Source organism: Primulina huaijiensis, chromosome 8, assembly GCF_012295235.1.
Source record: "Primulina huaijiensis isolate GDHJ02 chromosome 8, ASM1229523v2, whole genome shotgun sequence".
NCBI lineage: Eukaryota > Viridiplantae > Streptophyta > Magnoliopsida > Lamiales > Gesneriaceae > Primulina > Primulina huaijiensis.
The window spans coordinates 4345778-4365496 of record NC_133313.1 but is presented as its reverse complement, the minus strand read 5'-3'; the positions used below and the strand labels follow the sequence as shown (position 1 = coordinate 4365496).

At 34.4% G+C, this 19719-nt stretch overlaps 1 protein-coding gene and 1 pseudogene across 2 annotated transcripts; both read right to left on the bottom strand.

The window, feature by feature from the left end:
- Window positions 1-112: 112 nt before the first annotated feature.
- Window positions 113-4657, bottom strand: LOC140983152 (uncharacterized; annotated as a pseudogene).
- A 7758-nt stretch (window positions 4658-12415) lies between these two features.
- On the bottom strand, window positions 12416-15454 carry LOC140982244 (transcription factor bHLH30-like). Of its 2 annotated transcripts, XM_073448682.1 has the most exons (3): window positions 15299-15454; window positions 14426-14932; window positions 12419-13506 (listed from the first exon to the last, which is right to left on the bottom strand). In XM_073448682.1, exons 2-3 carry the CDS (start codon window positions 14894-14896, stop codon window positions 13018-13020), a joined length of 960 nt encoding a protein of 319 aa, XP_073304783.1. In that variant the 5' UTR covers window positions 14897-14932; window positions 15299-15454; the 3' UTR covers window positions 12419-13017. The 2 variants fall into 2 exon arrangements, with proteins under 2 accessions (XP_073304782.1, XP_073304783.1); XM_073448681.1 differs by lacking the exon at window positions 15299-15454 and having other exon boundaries at window positions 12416-13506; window positions 14426-15255.
- Window positions 15455-19719: the final 4265 nt, after the last annotated feature.

Sequence of the window (19719 nt, the reverse complement as noted above, 5' to 3'; positions counted from 1 at the left end):
TTCACTCCCAAGTTGAAAGGTAAAGCCCAAAACCTTAAAAAATATTTTCACAACGAATAACCACACAATATCTGCATATGCTCATGTTTACTAACAATGTGAAACAAAAAAGTATAAAGGAAAAAAGGCCAACCTTGTTACTTCCCAAGTGAAGATAGATATGTATTACATGTATGTAATTCCAAACAGTATGACAAAAGGGCTAAATCAGCCAACATTACCATGAAAATATACACATTAATGCTATAAACCAAGCTGTTTAAATTGAGATGGTGAAATGACTTGATAAAACTGCAATCACCCCTTGAATCATTGCTTCATTTGTTCAAATTACTCAACCACACTATTTCTCTTTACCTGGCGATCCCTCGGTAAAACCAGCAGCTACACATCGTATACAGACAGACGTTCTTCGATGTACACACGACATATGGGGCATTTCTTGCATTTTCCGCAGCAGATACTGAGTTTATAATTCACAAACGAAGTGTCAACATTTTTAGACATTGAGGCATAATATAAAGTCATGAATCAGACAGAGATGGGAAGCTCAGGTTATTTGGGACCAAAAAATCAAGAGGGATACAGGTAATACCTGCAAAGAACATGATGTCTACAAGGGAGTAGAACTATATTTATTTGTTCATCGAAGCAAACTCGACACAGGATTTTGTCCTGACACAATAAACAAGCAGGATTACAATATATTCACATTTTAAGGCATCTATTGCAAGAATTTGAGGATGAGCTGGGTACCACATTTGCCAATTCTTTGCCTAGTTGACCAAAATATATTGTTTCGATGTGTTCCGAACATATGATCATTTAAATTCTTTATCTTGATTATCAGTTTGCATGTTCTCACCACCCATCATCATCGGAGACAGTGTTATAAATCCAATAACATAGGCTACACAAGTCACAACAAAACTACATAACAGGAAAGTAGCGAGCTGAGTATGAATAAAAATTTACTGAGTTTACATTTTGGAGCTTTTCGAACTCGTTCTGGGTAATATTTGTGATGTCTGTTTGCTCAGCAAGGGTGGATTGGAGTCTCCATATCTTGAAAAAAAAAATTAAACAATGCCAGCCACAATCAATCATGTACATAGTATTTGTAGCACCAGTATAAATAACATAAAGAAAAGGTGGAGTAAAAAAAAACTAAAATTCCAGCTATTTAAAGACAACATGGTAATCACCTCCTTCGCAAGATCTGCCTTTGGCATTTTCTTCACATCATCTGGCGAAAATGTATTATACCTGCGAGAAATAAACAATATTCGTCATTCAATTTCATACAATGATAGCATTTTCTTTTTTAAAAAACATGGTAACTATATTTTCTGGATCATAATTTATTTCAAATAACATATCCAACAATCATTGAGTGGTCCAAAAATAAACTTCAGAAAATTCACCCGGATTCCCCAGCATAATACAGCCGAGCTTGCTCTTCTCGACTTCCTTCATCAATAGACCACCAGCCCAATAACCTGATATTGGAAATAATTAGCAAGAATAAATGATAGATATAACAATGTAGTTTAGGACCTTCCGTCAACTTAACGTCAGTACCTCGACCCACGACGCATGAAACCCATATACTCATAAACACTTGGAGGTAGTCTAAAGGACCTTCTTGAACTGCCGTCGCGTAGTAATAATATGACTTTCTCATAAAACCGAAATATGGCAAACAACAATCCGGCTCCTTGAAGCAAAAGAAGGGGAGAAAACAATAATGGAATTGGAATGTATTTAGCACCAGGCGGAGTTCCCTGAAATTGACAACATGATAACTCTTTATCAACATGCGAAAGCATTTGTAAAATCTGAATCTTTAATAATTTGATGTACCTCCAAGTACATGAACAAAAGGATTTGAAAACCAATAAGTGGAATTTTCATCACATGCCCACCAATGTCATGTAAACTGCACGTTCTGCTTTCTTCATTATCATCCTCTGAAGCTATCATGGCATCGTTAGCCAAGTTAAAATATCTAACATCCCTTGAAGATGAAGTGGCTGCTGTTAGATGAGGACGTCTGTGAATTGCGGGATTGTACCACTTGGTACAAATAAGAAAGGCAAAGCACTCTGCAACACTGAAATAAGGTATATGCCTGTTTCAGCATGCACCACACAAGACAGTATGTTCAGTAAATGCGGGAAAAAGAGAATTGTATATACCCGTAATTGATAAATAAATCCCACCAACCAAGGCCAGTGACATCACCTGCAAAAAATAGAGAAATATTTAATGAAGATATAACCTTGAACCTAAGTTGAACAGTATAAACCGTATAACCTAATTAGATAATGAAAAACTACACGAATAATTAATTAGAAAATTCAGTTGCAGAAGAAAAAGATTGACAAGCACATGTATCTGCATCAAGAACAAAAACAATTGATTCAAAGTACAACATCAGCAAGAATCTCAAGATGTAAGTAAATAAGTTACTAGCAGAGTCAAGGAACACTTGTTTTTCTTCCCAAGCTCTAAATAGCTAAGTGTGAGACCTTAAGCAGTGGATGAGGTAAAACCGTTAAAAAATTAAGAACTGTAACGCTCATGGTACCCGTATGATAATTAATGTGTTCACTGTGAAAATTTTGAATGATTTTATTCCCTGAGTTGATAATATAAGGGTAAAAAATAGAGTACATCTTCCTAGTCGCGTGACACCAGTTCTTTTTTTCTCTCCCCCTTTTCCTTCTTTTAACTCATTCTATAATTTTTTTTTATCATTGCTTGTGTTCTCATCTCACACCTTAGTATATACACATTTAAGATTGTCAAATGGATGGATCCCAGAAGTAATACATAATAAGATCTCTTAATAGGACACAAATCAAATTACCACAAAGCTTCAGAAGTGTAAATGCCATCGCAGCAATGAAGAAGATCATAGATATTGCAATGAAGAAGATCATAGATCACAGAAGTAGTTCGAAAGCAATGAGCAATGGTGTGGCCATGACAGAATGAAGTGGTGCCCACTGGCCATGGAAGAGGGCGAGTCATATTTTAATTGTCGCAAAAGAACACATTAATTTTTGTTAGTGTAGGTGTGGGGTGGGGTGGGGTGGGGGTGGGGGGTGGGGGGGCATTTACTTGTCACGTGAACTAGTGATACATTAATTGATGAATTGCAAGGTATCATACTCGGCGATCATGAGGCATAGATGGGGCAGGTAAAGAGTATCTCCCCCTTGCCACAACCGCATGAAATAACCAGAGAGGACAAAATATCAACCTACAGAGATAAAACTCAATGTCTAAAAAGCCTGGAAGATTAAACACACTTAAGTCTAAGTAGGTAGAATCACTACCATATAATAAAGAATCTGGAATATTATAATCAAAGCTCGACCATTTTCTTTGGCTATATAATGACTAGAAAAGTATTGGTTTACAGCCAATAAAGGACAAACTAGGAAACATCAACAAAATATGAATGAAGCTAGTGCGATCATGTAACACATTCGTGCTGATAAACAAGTTTAACAGTCTTAATGGAAAGTAGAGCTTAGAAATCCATTTCCATCCAAACAGCAATAGAACTTCTAGAACAAGTCTGACATTCTTTATACACGAGTCAAAATCTATGAATTTATAAATATAATGAAAAACAACTACATATACACGATTCTAAACCCATTAATTTATAAATATAAAGAAAAACAACAAACTACGATTACATTTCATTCACATCAAAAATTTCCTATGCCATCGAGCTTCATGTCAAACATCACTTTTGACTAGTAGTTAGGAAGACGTGACACAAATTATCATGACCACATCAACCAAATTAAATATAAAAATTGCTTTTACTTGAGTTAAAAGGGATTGGTGTAGCTACTTGAAAATAAAAATGCAGTCAAGCTGGAAAACACGCTAAATAAGACAAGTTAGGGGGAAGAGAGAATAATCTACAAGGAATCACCACATGCAATCAATCATGTGAAATTCACACAAATCAAGACAAAAAATTCCGCATTTTGTATCTCAATGATAAAACATCAACATCCCTTGTTCAAAATATACAAAGTTACAATCTTTTCTTGATAATCAAGCATAAAATTCAATTAAAATTGCTTGCAAATCAAACACAGGAATTTAAAAAAAAAGCCCACAAAACCAATTTCCAGACAATCAAGCACAGGAATAAACAAAACCCCCAAAAAATCTTACATGAAAAAATGATAGAGAAAAGAAATACAGACCACCAAGTATAGTTAATAGCACCATGAAGCTTAAGAGAGAGAAAAGTAGTAAACAAGAAGAGCAACCCATGAGCCACGACTACTTGTAAAGACTTCAAAATTCTCCTCCAATTCATCATCCCCTCCCAGATCACTTTGATGCACAATTCTTCTGCATCTAAGTCGGTAAATGATCAGTAATTGGAAAGAAAAAGTTGCAAATGGAAGTGTAGCGATTGATGGGAAATTCCACGGAGGTTTTGAGGGCAAAAAGGAAAAAGAAAGAAAAAAAATCCTTTTCGGACAACAAGGTTTAACGCTGGGTGATGTTCTGCATCTTTTGGAGGCTTCGCTTTCAAGGGAATGACGCTTTGTGAGTCGAGGACTTGGGGTCAGTACCAAAAGTCGAAATTGTCCTACTACTGGGAAGCAAGAGGTTACAAAGAGTGCGCAGGCGCTGTGAAATTTCCTTAAATTTTGTCCCTTCTTTTAGGGATTTTTTTTAAAAAATTTTAGAAAAAGTGTCCGCTTCTGTAGGCAACATATAAATGAATCATGTTGATTGGTGATTTTTTCGAACTGATTCGAAAAAATATTTGTTTCGGACTCAAATTTATCTAATTTGAGGTGTACTCGAACATGTTGGATTTTTTTCGAGTCGAATTCGAGTTCAAATTATTTTGTTCGATAGTTCGTGAGTCTTAATATTTTATCAATGTAATATAATTATATATTAATAAATAAATTTTGAGCTTTTCAAATATTTATTTTCGAATAATAGTTCTAATAGTTTGCTAACATGTTTGAATCTTTCGAACATGAACTTTAATTGAAACCGAATTCGAGCAAATTTTTTTAAAATTTTTGAGCTTCGAATCGAACTCGAACTAGAATAAAACTGATTCGAGTCGAATTCGAAGCTTAAATTTTTTGTCATATTCAACTTGATTTGATCCATTTACACTCTTTTAACTTTTAACAATTTATGCTACTTGTTAGGTTGTTAAAACATAAAATAGACTTGTTATGGTGGTAAAGTATTTAGAATATGTAGAGGATAGGGTGATTATTACATTGATAAGTTCAGTTTCATCCGAAGATGAAAACTATGTAGAGTCAACTCCAAGTATGTATAGATTATAAGTTTATAACCACATTTGAATTTATCAAACGGGATGAATTAAAGAAAAAGTCGTCCTGTCGAGCGAACCAGAAACCTATGTTGAAAAAAACGGGAGACATATCATGTCTCTCCATTATGTCTTTCCATTTTCAGTCATTTCATACATCATCAACTCTTCATCAGTTTAGCCTCAGCATAAATACAAGGGAACCCTATCTTTAACATTTTTTTGTAGAATGAAAAAATAATCGAAATTATTAGAAAAATAACTTTAAAATTCAAAATTTCTAAATCAACTCACCAAAACAGAAATTACTAAAATGAGAAAACCTCACACTTGAGGCCGACATGAATTAATTGGTCTACTTACAAAAAGAAGAAGAAGAAAGAATTAATTGTCATGAAAACATGACAAAGCCATGGCTAGGGAGTGGGTATAGAGTATCGGTGGGGGCTGGTGGTTTCCAGCACTCCTCCGGCTTCTACTATTGTTCTTGTTCAATTTTTTAATATTGTGTTTGGATTGATGAAACAAATAAATTTATTTTGAATTTGAATTTTTATTTGAGCCAAAAATAAAATTTTAATATTTTATACATTTATTTATAATTATCTGATCAGTAAACCCAAAATTATGCTTTTGACAAAATATTAACTTTGAATCAATGAATCTAGCTCGACTATGAAATTTAACGAGTAATACTATCTTTGTCGGAGACATGGTCGGCGGTAGGGAAATTGTAAGATCGATCTTTAAGAAATATGAGACAACACCAGTAGATAGACACGTACCTCCCCTAACAGTTCGACCCATTAGTATTCATGTAGGTGTATTCTGCTCTGCTATGAGTATAAGGAAATAATGTTGTGCATTGGTTAATAGTGGTAGCTTTTAGTCTAGTGGTCAGCGCTTGATCCTAACAATTTGTATCAGACCGGAGTTTTTTTGAACTATAATATTCATAAATTGAAATGACATCATTTTACAAGATCCATATATTTTCTAAAGAAGATTATGATTGGAAGATACACATGCATGCACATGTAGCTGAACAAAATGATGACATATGATATGTCATCACTTATTGTCCAATGAAGATCCTTAAAGTCAACACTACCATAACCATGTTAGAGAACGCACAGTGGGACGCTGAGGATAAAAAGAAAGCTAAATTAGACAATGTGACCAAAGATATCTTCTATATGACTCTTGCCAAAAAAAAATGTTTAGCAAAATGAAGAATTGTTCTACGGCCAAATAGATTTGGAAAAAACCAACCAACTCTGTGAAGGAAATGACCACAGGAGAAAAAGCTGACATTGGCGATTCAAAAGTTTAACAATGCAAAAATTAAGCCCAACGAGATATTGAATGAGTTTGATGAACGATTTAGTAGCATTGTAATAGCGCTTAAATCTCTTAGCAAATAATACTCTAACTGTGAACTTTCTTTTAAGGTAACGAGAGCATTACCTAGAAAATGAGACATAAATACTGTAGAAATGAGAGAGTCTAAGGACCTCAACTAACTTGAGTTTCATGACTTGTTTGCAGATTTGAAGCCTTGTTAGTACAATCTGGGGATGCGAACAGAAGAAAAACCTTCCACCCATCAACCTACCAAAGCTCTAGCCACTACAACCACTACACTAACCAATGTTGAAGAGTCTTCTAGCAGAAAATTTGTTGACCTGATAAGTAATGAGGTCATGTCATTATTTATTTAAAAATTTGAAAAATTTATGAGAAAGAATCAATCTAAGTTTAATTCTTATCATAAAAAAGATCAAGATTATAATAATCAAGCTTGTTTTAACTGTGAAAAGAAGAACCATTTCATTGCAGATTGTAATAGCCAAAGAAGTATGAGAAAAACCCTAAGAGAAGATAAGATCCAGAGATAATAAAATATCATTTAAGAAAAAGAAGAACCGGAAAGTGTTTGTTACCACTACAAGAAATATGATCTATCACGACGCACCACACTTTGAATGTTTTCTTATGATACTATTTGACGACGCGTAATGTGCTCAGCGTCACTCAAATAGCGAATCATGTGCGTTCATTTTCTCACATTTATTTTGGGTAATTTGGTGACTAGACAAAGCTAATGCATCAAAAAATGTAAGCATTTGACGACATAGAGCACATTCAACGTCGTTGATACGTAGCGGAAAATTTTCCCCCCAACGTTCTGGGTCCTTTGGCAACATGACTCAATTAAAGTGTCGCGGAAAGATAATCATAGAGCATCGCAAAACTGGTAAATCATTTCACGACGCTTAGCAAGCATTGCCGAAAATTTTTGACGGAAAATTTATTTCATTGGTACATTTCGCGACGCATCTTACACTCAACTTCGCTAAAGCGCGGAGTGTCCTTTCGCAACGCGACTCATTGGCCTTTGTGCGTCGCCAAATAGCTTTAATTTTTTTAACCAATGTCAAGGAATGTAAACGAGATGGGCCTATTCACAAGCTTTTTGAACCGACTCAGAAATACTTAATTCAAATTTAACTTAATTAACTCAAGCTAAAATTTTTTGGTCTATATATAGTTAGCGAGCCGATCGCGAGCTTTGATATCTTATTAATATAATATAAATATATATAAAATAAATAAATTTCGAGAATTTAATGATTCGAATAGCTCGTGAGCAAAACATTTTAAATTTTTCGAACTTTGAATCGAGCTCGAGCCCGATTATATGTATTTCAATCCGAATTTGAGCCATTTAATTTTCATTGTATTCATCTCGATTAAGTTCATTTACATATCTCATATTAACATCTAAACTTAATATATTTTCCCTTCTTCCATTAAGTTTTAAGTATGTCTCATGGTAGGGGTGTTCAAACTTTTGTTAAAATCGGAAACCAGAAATTCAAACCGAAAAATAGTTAATCGAACTGAATCGAACCGACAACCGAATTTTTTTATTTTGGATACAAATGCTAAAAATGAAATTTATATGATTAGATTTAAGATTATGTGTCAAAAACCGAAAATACCCAAAATTTAATTATGTTAATAATTTTTTATTTTTATATAGGTCATATATATTTTATAAAATAATTTTTAGTGAATTATATATAAATTTGTTAATTTTAGTTGATTAATATTTATTTAATTCATTTCGATTTTAGATTTAAATGTTTTATAAAAAATTAACTGAAAAAATAATATCTAAAATTTTATATTATTATTTAATTACTAATTTAAATAATTGTCCAAACTGAATAAATGAAATCAAAATAATCGAACTATTTTATTATAAAACAAATCGAACCGAAGTCTCATGGCTTCGACATTCCTCTGTGCTATCTTCTCGAACAACACAAAATTACACTGAAGATGTTCCAAAGCTCCACCCTATCAAAATGATGAATACCATCTCCGGGAAGATGTACAATAAGAATAATTTTCCAAAAGGCGTCGAGCTATTGGAAATCAAGAAAGAAAATGGAAAGGAGCAAGAAGCCGCCCAAAGGAAACTCAAGCCGACCAAGACACCATCTAGAGAAGCCAATAGGAAGCATGTTTTGTCTTCTGATGATTTAGACTCTGGTGCGAGTAGGGATAAGGTTCCCCACGCCCAAGTTTTTGGTGGACCTAAGAAGGCAGAGACCAAGAAAAAGGATGAAAAGCCTAAAGTAAAGAAAATCAAACTGATCAAGCATGTGTTGGAACGAATCCATCCAACTCCAATGCTATCCGTCCCAATATCTAACTTGTTATGAGTTAAAATTGTGGAACGTGAAGAAGTTACCACACAGTCTATACTGTCTGCCATTAACCCTAATGATAAACGCAAATGCATACTTGTTGAACAGTCTAAGCTTTCAAACACTCAAGCCGCTATCAATGTTGTCATGCAGTGTGTTGAAGAAATTTTCGAATTAGAAATACTTGTCATGTTTGATCAACGGGTCGATTCCATTTCTCCGTAATTCACGAAAAAAGAAAGCTCAAGGCGATCACTGAATTTGAAGAAATTGCATCGGGCTGAGACTGATTCTATCTCTGAAGCCCTGGAACGACATGAGTTCATAAAAATGAAACTCAAGGAAAGTGTGTTGCGATGTATCATAAAGCGAAAGAGGGCAAACTTTAATGCACACAATCCATAAGCTAGAGATTATGCTGTGGTGATTCAACATCTTGAAATTGATGCACTATCCATTTCCATTGTTGTAAAGATGAAAAGACAAGTATGAGTTGCCTATAGAAGAGGATGAGGACTTTCATGGCTTGTTTGACAGTGAATAAACTCTCACTGGTGGCCAGCTCAAGCCGTAGCAGCACAAATTCAAGGGGTTGAGATACCCATAGGGGAAACTCCAACAGGAACTCTATAAAATCAGGTTGTTGAGAACCCCTCCATAGAAGCACGCCCAAAACTCAAGTTGCTCCTATCCCAATCAAGCCAGAGGTCAATATTCCAAAGTTTGAACAAAATGTTTGGGTACTCGGAACATCTATTCGTTGATCCATTCCCCAAAAATATACAAGTTGGCGGATCAGCTCATGCATTTCCTCCTTCTTCATCTCATATTTGAAATTTTTCAGAAATTCAACTCATGCATGTGGATGATGTGGTAAAATCTTTGTCTCACTTTAATTTTGAATAAGTACAACCAAGGCGCAAACCAATGGCAGAAATGGCTGAGACACATCTAGAAGAAAAAGTTCTTTGTTCAATCACCACTCCAATTGCTGAACAGTTGAACACGATGTATGAGGATCTCTCTCCCCAAATACTGACCGATGGAGAACTTGTGATTCGAACTTCTTCTGTAGAGACCCAACCAATACCATAATTTATTTGAGCCAGATGAACTCGCTAAAGGAGATTCTTTTCCGCAACAGCTACTGGATTAAATTCAAGCCGTGTCAAAATCTGTCAACAATCTGGAGATCAAACACTTTTCTCACATGGTTTCCTTTGATCATTTCAAATCTCAGGTGCTATATATGAGTTGGGATTCACTTCCTGAATTTAAGCATTGATTAGACCACAATGAAGAATCAAGTTGTCCATATGAACGTTGAAATTTCAGTTCAAATCACTCAATTAAATAATCATATGGATGCGAGTCTTTATCATTTACAGACCACCCTTGGTAGCCAGTTTCAAGAAAATTTGGAGTACATGCAAGGTGGTGATGTCAAAAAGAAGGAAGATTATAAGAAGTTAGAAGAGCAAAAGAGGAAGGCTGAAAAAGCCAAATTTGAAGAGGATAAGCGAGCGAAAGCAAAAAGAGGCAGAGATATGTGGAAGAGGCGAGAAGAAAGAAAGTTGGTGACAGTTGTAGCAACGACTCAAGTTTTAAGAAATAAGTTTTTCTTTATTTTATAGGTGTAATAGGTTTACTTTCTCCGCACCTGTAAAAATGTAATTTCGGTCATTCAATGAAATACATTATTTTCTTTAAATTGTGTTCGATATTTGAACTTCTCACTTGTATATATTGTATTTAGTCCAGCCGTTTAGTTTTGTCATCACTAAAAATGAGGAAAATTTTAGATTGAAAATATCGTAGTTTTAGTGATAACAGACTGTCTTGAGTTGTTTCAAGTCTAGCTGTTATTTTCATGAAATATGATCAAGATTCTAGATGGATGCTGAGAATTTGAGATGGATTGCACTCTCGCTAATTTGTACAAGTCAAACTGCTTTAAAACTAGCTTCTATCCAACCGGACCTCATCAGAACCTCAACCCGCAAACTGATCCTATTTGGACACATATATCAGCTAAAGTACATTGACAGATCATGCACAATATCTTATCAACCCTCAATTGATAGTAATGTTTCCTAATATGTCAAGTGAAAATCAACTTTTCAGAATCAAAAGTCGTTAAAAGAAAAGAATGAATAAATGAGCATTAATTGCAGTGTGATATGAATGAGAAGTTGACAATGTCATCCTGTAGGATGTTAGTATATATGATCGTTAAAAAAGTTATGACCATTGGGAGATATTCAAGTACCAATATGCAGATTCAAGATCGACGAAAAGAATAAAAAATACTGAAGCTTTTTAACAATCTGCAATATATAATATTTCGAACACTCTTATTCTTTCAAATATCAAGTTGTTCACTACTAGCACATGATTACTTTCCATATCAAATCACCAATGATCAAATTGTGCCAATTCACCAACTCCGTCATTCAAAGCAATCTATTGAAGAGTTGTGTTGTATCTGTCTTAACCAAAGGTTTCAAAGACAGCTAGACTTATTTTCAATGTTGTTTGAGTTTTCAATAAGAGTTTCGATTTAGGCATTGATAAATCATAATCGAAGTAGGTTTGTACAATGATAATATAAATCAAAGTCTTTTAGTAAATCTCTTCCTAAGTGGAATAAATGTGACGTTGGAGTTGTTAATCTTTGAACATCGATAAATATCGTGCCTCATTGATTTGAGCTTTATATTTTTTCTAGTTTATTGCTTTTATCTAGCCGCACTGTTAAATATTTTCTTACATTGTATCACTAGTCTAGCATGACCATTTCAGAAATTTAAATATTTTATGTGGTCTAGTAACTTTTAGTCGTTCAAAAAAAGACATTGACAACTAATAATTGTTAAGACCAACTCGAGTTTTCACAAAATTTTAAAAGATTTCATGCACTACTCTAAACTTTTTTTTGATCTCAACAAACAACACGCTTGATAATTAGAATGCTTAAAATTGAAAAAAAAAATTATTTTATTAAGTACTATATTATAAATATGCAATGTATTTAAATGAAAATTATAACATAAATGATGTTAATGTATAAAGATTTAAAATTCTGGATAGACGAATTCTATAAAATAGTTTGAAGAGCATAGGTAGCTAAAATACTATATAGTAATTGTTCCAAGACCAAATAACGGATATGTAATAAATAAAGTGTACGAGATGAAATTTTGTTAAAGAGTAGATAAAGTAAAAAACTTAATTTTAACAGTTAAAAAATATACTAAATAGAAAAAAGAGAAGCAAGAAGATTTTTTCTTTAATGGATATATATAATCATCACAAATTAATAAAAACTAGAGAAGCAAATCAAGTAAATTAAGATTAGATATTTAAACTTATCACACAAATAAAAATCTTTGCACTAAATATAATTCCATACATAAAGCACCAATGGTCAACGTGTATATATGCTGACCATTACATAAAATTAATAAAAAAGGGACAAAGTGTAACATGCCTTTGCTTTAATAAATATAAATTATAATTCCCACAAATTGGTCACAACCTCCAGTGCCTCCAAAAAACACAGCATGTTCCTCGTCGGAAGAATTTTAGTACGGTAGAGCTTGACACCCCAAATACGTGGAGGCGATGGCGGTGGACGTGGGCGGTAGGACTGCCACTCATGGTGGCTGCCTTAGCTGCGATAGCTGTGGTGGTAGCGATATATGTTTTGTGGTTCATTGCATTATCATCAAATTCCTTGAAGATAAGCAAATTCAAAACACTAAGCAAGATATATATATTTATATATCTTTCCCTTTTGATATTGTGACTAATGTCAAAATAATTTGCCAACATATGTAATTTATCAAGAAAAACACAACCCAAAAGCCACACCATTTTAGAAATGGGGGAAATTTAAAAATGTGAAGGCAAAAAAAAAAAAAAAGCGATATTTTTAGCATATAGTATCTTTTAAAGGGACCCGTGTTCAAGGATACTGATATTGGTTCTTTGCCTTTTAACACTTACAGAACCAGACTCCTCACCATTGGATTTCTCCATCAATGCTTTGAGTGCTTCTTGTATTGAACTTATACTGTATTCATGCTGCTGTAGAATCTGATCTTCATTATCAGTAATATTATGGTAATTCGAATCTTCGTCATCTCCGGTAATGAACAAAACATTCTTAACCCGGCCACCAAGTGTGGTTATTTCGGCCTTCAGAGTTTTCAACCTTAAACATTTGAGAGTCTTGATTAGGTCTGGCAAGAGGTCAGATCGGTCCTCGCAGCAAATCGATGCTTTGATCAATAATTTACCATCTTCTTCTGATGCATTATCCACGATTAGTTCATCGGTTTCAGTAGGGATCGGACTAGTTTCCGCTATTAGAGAAGTTTGGCGCTTTAGCTCCTTCACTTGTTGGATCACTTCTGCTAGTAATGAAGCTTTGTCTGTCTGAAAAAGCATAATATACACCTTTGATGAAAGTTTGCGTATGATACACAAGGAAACATTTTTAGGGGTGGGGTAAAATCTAGTTGTTGAAACGAAGGGTTTCATTTTCAAGAGAATTAATTTATTCCATAAAGAAGAATGAAAACTGGAAATAAAAAACAAACTACACAATTAATCTACCAAACAGTTGCCATATATCACAATGTTTGTGGATAAACGGATAAAAGGGTTTGCAGAAAATGGCTAGCTAGTAACAGATTTGAATCATGGGACCAAAATCCTGCTTCTTTTAGTATGTTCGGTGTTAAATGTCGAGGGTGGGGTTCAGGGAAACAAACATAGGTAATAATAAAGTGTAAAAAACGAGCCGAATTACTGACAAGAATGCTTCTTTGTCCGTCTTTTTTTAATCTTTAAGAATCTTTCTATTAAATATTTTGACAGCAAATTCCGGCAAGAATTTTCCATGGAAGCTTTTGGACTGCTTCTTGGTTTCTCTTTATTGTATCAAACTGAGCGATATTGACGCCTGCTCCCTTTCCCTCCGTCCCCTTTTTCAAATTTCTCGGAACCAACACTTGGAATTTTGTGGCATTTCGTCAATAAAAAAGGTTAAGAAATTATTGAATAAATTACAAAATTGATAAAGTACTGTATGATATAAAATGAGAGCCCTTTATGTCATTTTTCCCACCTAATCATATATCCACTAGTCATATGAAATCCAGTTCTTTTATAAGTACCTAAGAAGAATCTTAGCATGTAATCTTGGAAAAATCTTTGAACCCAGAAAAGACTACACAAAACTAAACTTTAGGTTTGGTGTGAACACTGATAATGTGAATAAGTTAGATGGTACAGTAATATAATAATGATAAAAGCAATAAAGTGTTGAATTCAATTGTTGCATTTCTCTTACTTTAGTGGTGCTAGGGAGTAAGCTTCTCAGCTTAGCTAGATGATTATTGATCCTTTCTCTACGCCTCCTCTCAGCTTCACTGTGGCTTTTAGATGCAGCAAGAGCCTTTGCATCCATAATCTCTTGAGCCGTCATTTTCTGCAGCTCAGCATGAAGCCCAAAAGGGGCCGAATTGGGGCTGACCATTTGGCATAAGGATTCAGAGATAAGCCTCATTTGATGGTCAGAACCTGGTCCGTCGTACCCGAACTGTAACCCAGAAGCCATTCGATTAAACAAACCACCATAGCACGACGCTGGCGGCGGTGGAGGAAGAAGAAACGGGTCGTGATCACGGGTCGGAAAGACCGGATTGAAGGGGTGAGTCCATGGAGGTAGGATTTGTGATATCTCAGGGAATGTTAAAGTTGATCCTCCACCCACATTACCTCCAACTCCAATATAAGCATCAGTACTATTTTGTTGCTGCATTTCTTGGATAACAGATGGCTCCTGAATTTGGAAACCCTGAACAATATTAATATTATGAGTTATATGATGTATGTCAGGTGAAATATTTTCTTGATTCTCTTCTTTCTTGTTATTTCTATACATAATAATATATCGAAGCCCTCAAACCCTTGAAACCCCCACCTCAATTTATAAGTATACGCATGTGGGATTGAGGTGCATGTATAATTTCTTGGTAAACTAAGGCTACAAAAGAGGTCAAAAATGAAGCGAACTTTAGGGTTGTTTCATAATCATTTCATCTTTTTTTCACATAAAGATGAAAAGAAATAATAAGAGTAAAGAATCAAGAAACTTGGATTCTACTTCATATGGAGGCAAAAGGGGATTATGTGAGTAGGGATTTAGTATAAAGATTTGTACCTTTGTTTTTTTATACGAGACGGAGAGTGTTTTTGCCCCTTTAATCTTTAGACCTTTTTTGCTTCTTCTCTTCCTCTGCCACAGCCTTTAAGAAGTGGTGATTTTAGTGAATGGTATAGAGAGAAGAACCCCTTTTATCCTACCATTGATTAACCTTTTTCTTTTAATTATATTGTGCATTGTTGGTATGGCTAGCTTTTGGTTTACTTGTTTTCTTTTTTCTCTTGGCTGATCCCCACCAAGTATTCAACCCCGTTGGTTTTCTTGGTGCGTGTCGTATTAGATTTTATTTTTTCTTGATATTGATAAAAATAAAGTATATGGTACCCGGCCTTCTTTTTTATTGAGAAAAGAGAAGATTAAAACGTCTGAAATTGATAAGGTAATAAACTTACAATCAATAAATCTTTATAGAATTTATTTATTTAATGAAAACTTTGATAAAATTAAAATAGATTATTTATACCCACCTTCATAAGCTTACATTACATTCATCAGAAGTATTATTTTCTATATATCACACAAACTCTAATAACATGTACAAGTATATATACAAATCGAAATATATACATACAACTCATATCATGATACTATAGCATGTCGCTTTGCCATAATTGGATCAAAAGCGTATATATAAATAGATTTCGAAAAAAAAAAGAGATAATTTCAAGACTTAATTTAAAAAAGGGAAAAGGGAAAAGGAAAGACTCACACGACACACTGATCATTACATACAAATTAATTTTATCTTCCAAATAAATGTAAATAAACCACATAATCCATCGTTCAAATAAATTAATGTGAATATCTATAACGCGACACAATATATANGGGCAGCAAAATATTTTCATTAACGTTAATCGAAGGTGTATGTCTCATCATCATTATATATGTTAAGGACGTGAACTTTTTTCTGTTTTATTTTTTCCGACGTGGTGTTTGTGGGTTTTGAAGTATTTGGGATATGGTATTAAAAAAAAAACAACAACAAAATGGATGTAAATGGTGAACTGTAAGGCTTTTTTTCTTTTTCAACCAACAGTGGACTTACATGCCGTTTTCTTGTGCCTTCAAATGGAGGTGCCATGATTCAGATTTTGAATACTGTGTTGCTTCTCAGCTTTAAATGCGGAGTAACTGTAACTAGATATGTCGTCTGGTACTTCCACAATATTTGAAATTATATATATAAATATAATGAAATATTTTATTTAACATATATATACATATGTTTTTACACACACAAACACAGATACATATATACTTTGGTCTAAATCTAAAATTCAACAGTTGTCGGTGTAGGATTTCAAACCATAATCAATATTTGTCTATACGACAGAATTTGAAATTCCATTTGCAGCAAAAGAAATTTCATGTAGTATATAAAGATTTAAGCTCAACTACAAATCCTTCGTTTGCGAATTCTACACTGGAACGTTGCCGACACGACAAACAATGAAGCCCCTGTTGGAGAAGAAGAATATTAGGCAGAAAATAAGTGTAATAAAGAAGAGGACAAATACACACTGATGTTTACGTGAACCTCAACTTGATTAATTAAAGACCCATTTACATTGCTATTTATAGAAACAGAGTAAAACAAATAAAAACAAATATTAACCACTAAGCTACTAATCCTCTTATCCAACTATGAGATCTACTAAATCTTAACCAAATTGACTAAGCAATAAACTTGAGCCACTAACATGACATGTAAACTAAATAAACTTTGACTCATTCTTCAATACTCCCCCCTGATTCAAAGTTGCACACACCAAGGAAAGCTCCAAAGTGGACAAACTTCTCTTTTGGCAAAGACTTTGTCAATATATATGCTAGTTGCTCATGAGTGTTACAATACTTCAACATTATCTCCTCTTTTGCAACCAAATCACGAATAAAATGGAAACAAATATCGATATGCTTTGTTCGGGAGTGAAATTCTGGATTTTTTGTCATAAAGATTGCTGCTTTGTTATCACAGAAAATCTCAGTTGGTCCTTCTTGTTCTTGTTGAAGTTCAGCTAACATTCTTCTCAATCAAATGACTTGACACGTTGCTGCAGTGGCTGCGATGTATTCAGCCTCTGAGGAAGATAATGCTACTGTGGCTTGCTTCTTTGAGCTCCAAGTGATTACACCAGATCCAAGAGTACTAAAAATACTTGCTGAAACACTTCTCCTATCATCCAAGGAACTTGCCCAATCACTATCTGTGAAGCCACATAATCTGAAATCAGAAACTTTTGAGTACCAAATGCCATATTCCATTGTTCCAGCAATGTAACGCAAGACCCGCTTTGCTGCTCCAAAATGAATCTTCGAGGGATGTTGCATAAACCTGGAAATCATACCAACAGAAAATGCAATATCGGGTCGAGTGTGTGTTAGATAAATCAAACCTCCAACCAAGCTCCTAAACTTTTTTGGATCATCCATCTCTGCCCCATCTTCATGCTGCAATTTTTCATTGATATTCATTGGAGTGGCAGTAGGTTTACAATTCATCATGCCAAATTTCTTAAGGAGATCATTGGCATATTTTTGTTGCGAAATAAAAATCCCATCTTTTGCTTGTTGAATTTCAAGTCCAAGAAAATAATGTAGTAAACCCATGTCCGACATTTCAATTCATCCATCATAATTGCTTTAAACTCGCCCACAAGAGAATTAGAGGAGCTTGTGTAAATGATATCATCAACATAAAGGCAAACAATGATAAAATCATTTTTACCTTCTTTCTTCACATACAAAGTGGGCTCATTTTCACTTATCATAAAACCATTTTTCTGAAAATATGCATCAATTTTGCTATACCATGCCCGAGGCGCTTGCTTCAATCCATAAAGCGCCGCCTTTCTCAACCTGTACACTTTTGTTTCTTTGCCTTCAACAATGAAACTTTCTGGTTGTGTTACATAAACATCTTCTTGCAAATTTCCATTTAAAAATGCAGACTTAACATCAAATTGATACACGTTCCATTGTAATTGAGCAGCTAATGCCAAGATAATTCTCACTGTTTCAAAACGAGCTACCGGAGAAAATGTTTCTTCAAAATCAATGCCATATTGTTGTGCATATCCTTTAGCCACAAGCCAGGCTTTATGCTTTTGTATGCTACCATCTGAACCAAATTTTGTCTTGAAAATCCATTTCAAACCAATTGCATTTTTTCCTTCCGGTAAATCCACCATCTCCCATGTCTCATTCTTTTGGATTGCTGCCAATTCATCCATCATTGCTCTCTGCCACTCTTCAGTTTCAGCTGCTTCTTCATATGAAATAGGATCTGAAACAATAAGAGCAAAGTGACAGGATTCATATATATCAGTCAAAGATCAAAACCTTTTCTGCAGTATCTCATCCGAAGAGCTTTGACTTTGTGATGTGCCGGGAGAATTTGATGATGTTGAAGATGATGAAATTGGAGAAGTTGTAGAAGAACTAGCTGGATAATTTGTTGAAGTTGGCTCTTGAAGTTCATTTGAATATATTCCATTGATCCAAGGAATATGTTCCTGCACTTTTTCATTGCAATCCCAACTTGCATTTTCATCAAAAACTACATCTCTTATCACCAAAAACTTTCCATTAAGAGGGTTGTATAATCTATATGCTTTAGATTCAGTGCAATAACCAATAAAAATGCATTTTTCAGATTTTTCATCAAGTTTTTGACGAAATTGAGAACTCGCCAAAGCATAAGCTATACAACCGAAGACTCTTAAATGACTTACAGACGGCTTTGTGCCACGCCAAGCTACGAATGGAGTTCGATTCATGACAGCTTTTGTTGGAGATATATTCAATAAATATACTGATGTTGCCACAGCTTCAGCCCAAAAATCATTTGAAAGCTTTTTTGCTTGCAATAAACTTCTGGCCATCTCTACAACAGTCTGATTCTTACGTTCAGCGACGCCGTTTTGCTCCGGAGTGTAAGGAGCTGTCAATTCCCTGTGAATGCCATTTTCTTCACAGAAAATATTAAACTCTTTGGACACAAATTCTCCACCCCTATCTGTGCGAAGGACTTTGATGCGAGATTCACTTTGTTTCTCAACTTTAACTTTAAAGTTCTTGAATTTCTCATATGCTTCAGACTTGTTTTCTAAAAAATAAACCCAACTCATGCGACTATAATCATCAGTAAAAAGCAAGAAATAACGACTCCCACCAAAAGATTTAGTCTGCAAAGGCCTACATAAATCGGCATGAATTAATTCAAGACACTTTGAAGCTCTCCAACCCTTTCCAACAGGAAAAGACTTTCTAGTTTGTTTTCCATATATGCATCTTTCACATAAACTGATAGAGCCAATCTTAGGCAATCCAAAAACCATACCTTTATCATTTAATAATCTCAGACCTTTGACGTTGAGATGCCCATATATCAAATGCCATAGAATTGAGTCAAC

Bases quoted from the DNA above. Each gene is read 5' to 3' on its own strand.
- LOC140982244 (XM_073448681.1), bottom strand. From the start codon at position 15,019: ATGTATAGAAATAACAAGAAAGAAGAGAATCAAGAAAATATTTCACCT. The intron at 13,507-14,425 runs GTAAGAGAAATG...ATGCTTTTTCAG, and splicing joins TACTCCCTAGCACCACTAAA to ACAGACAAAGCTTCATTACT.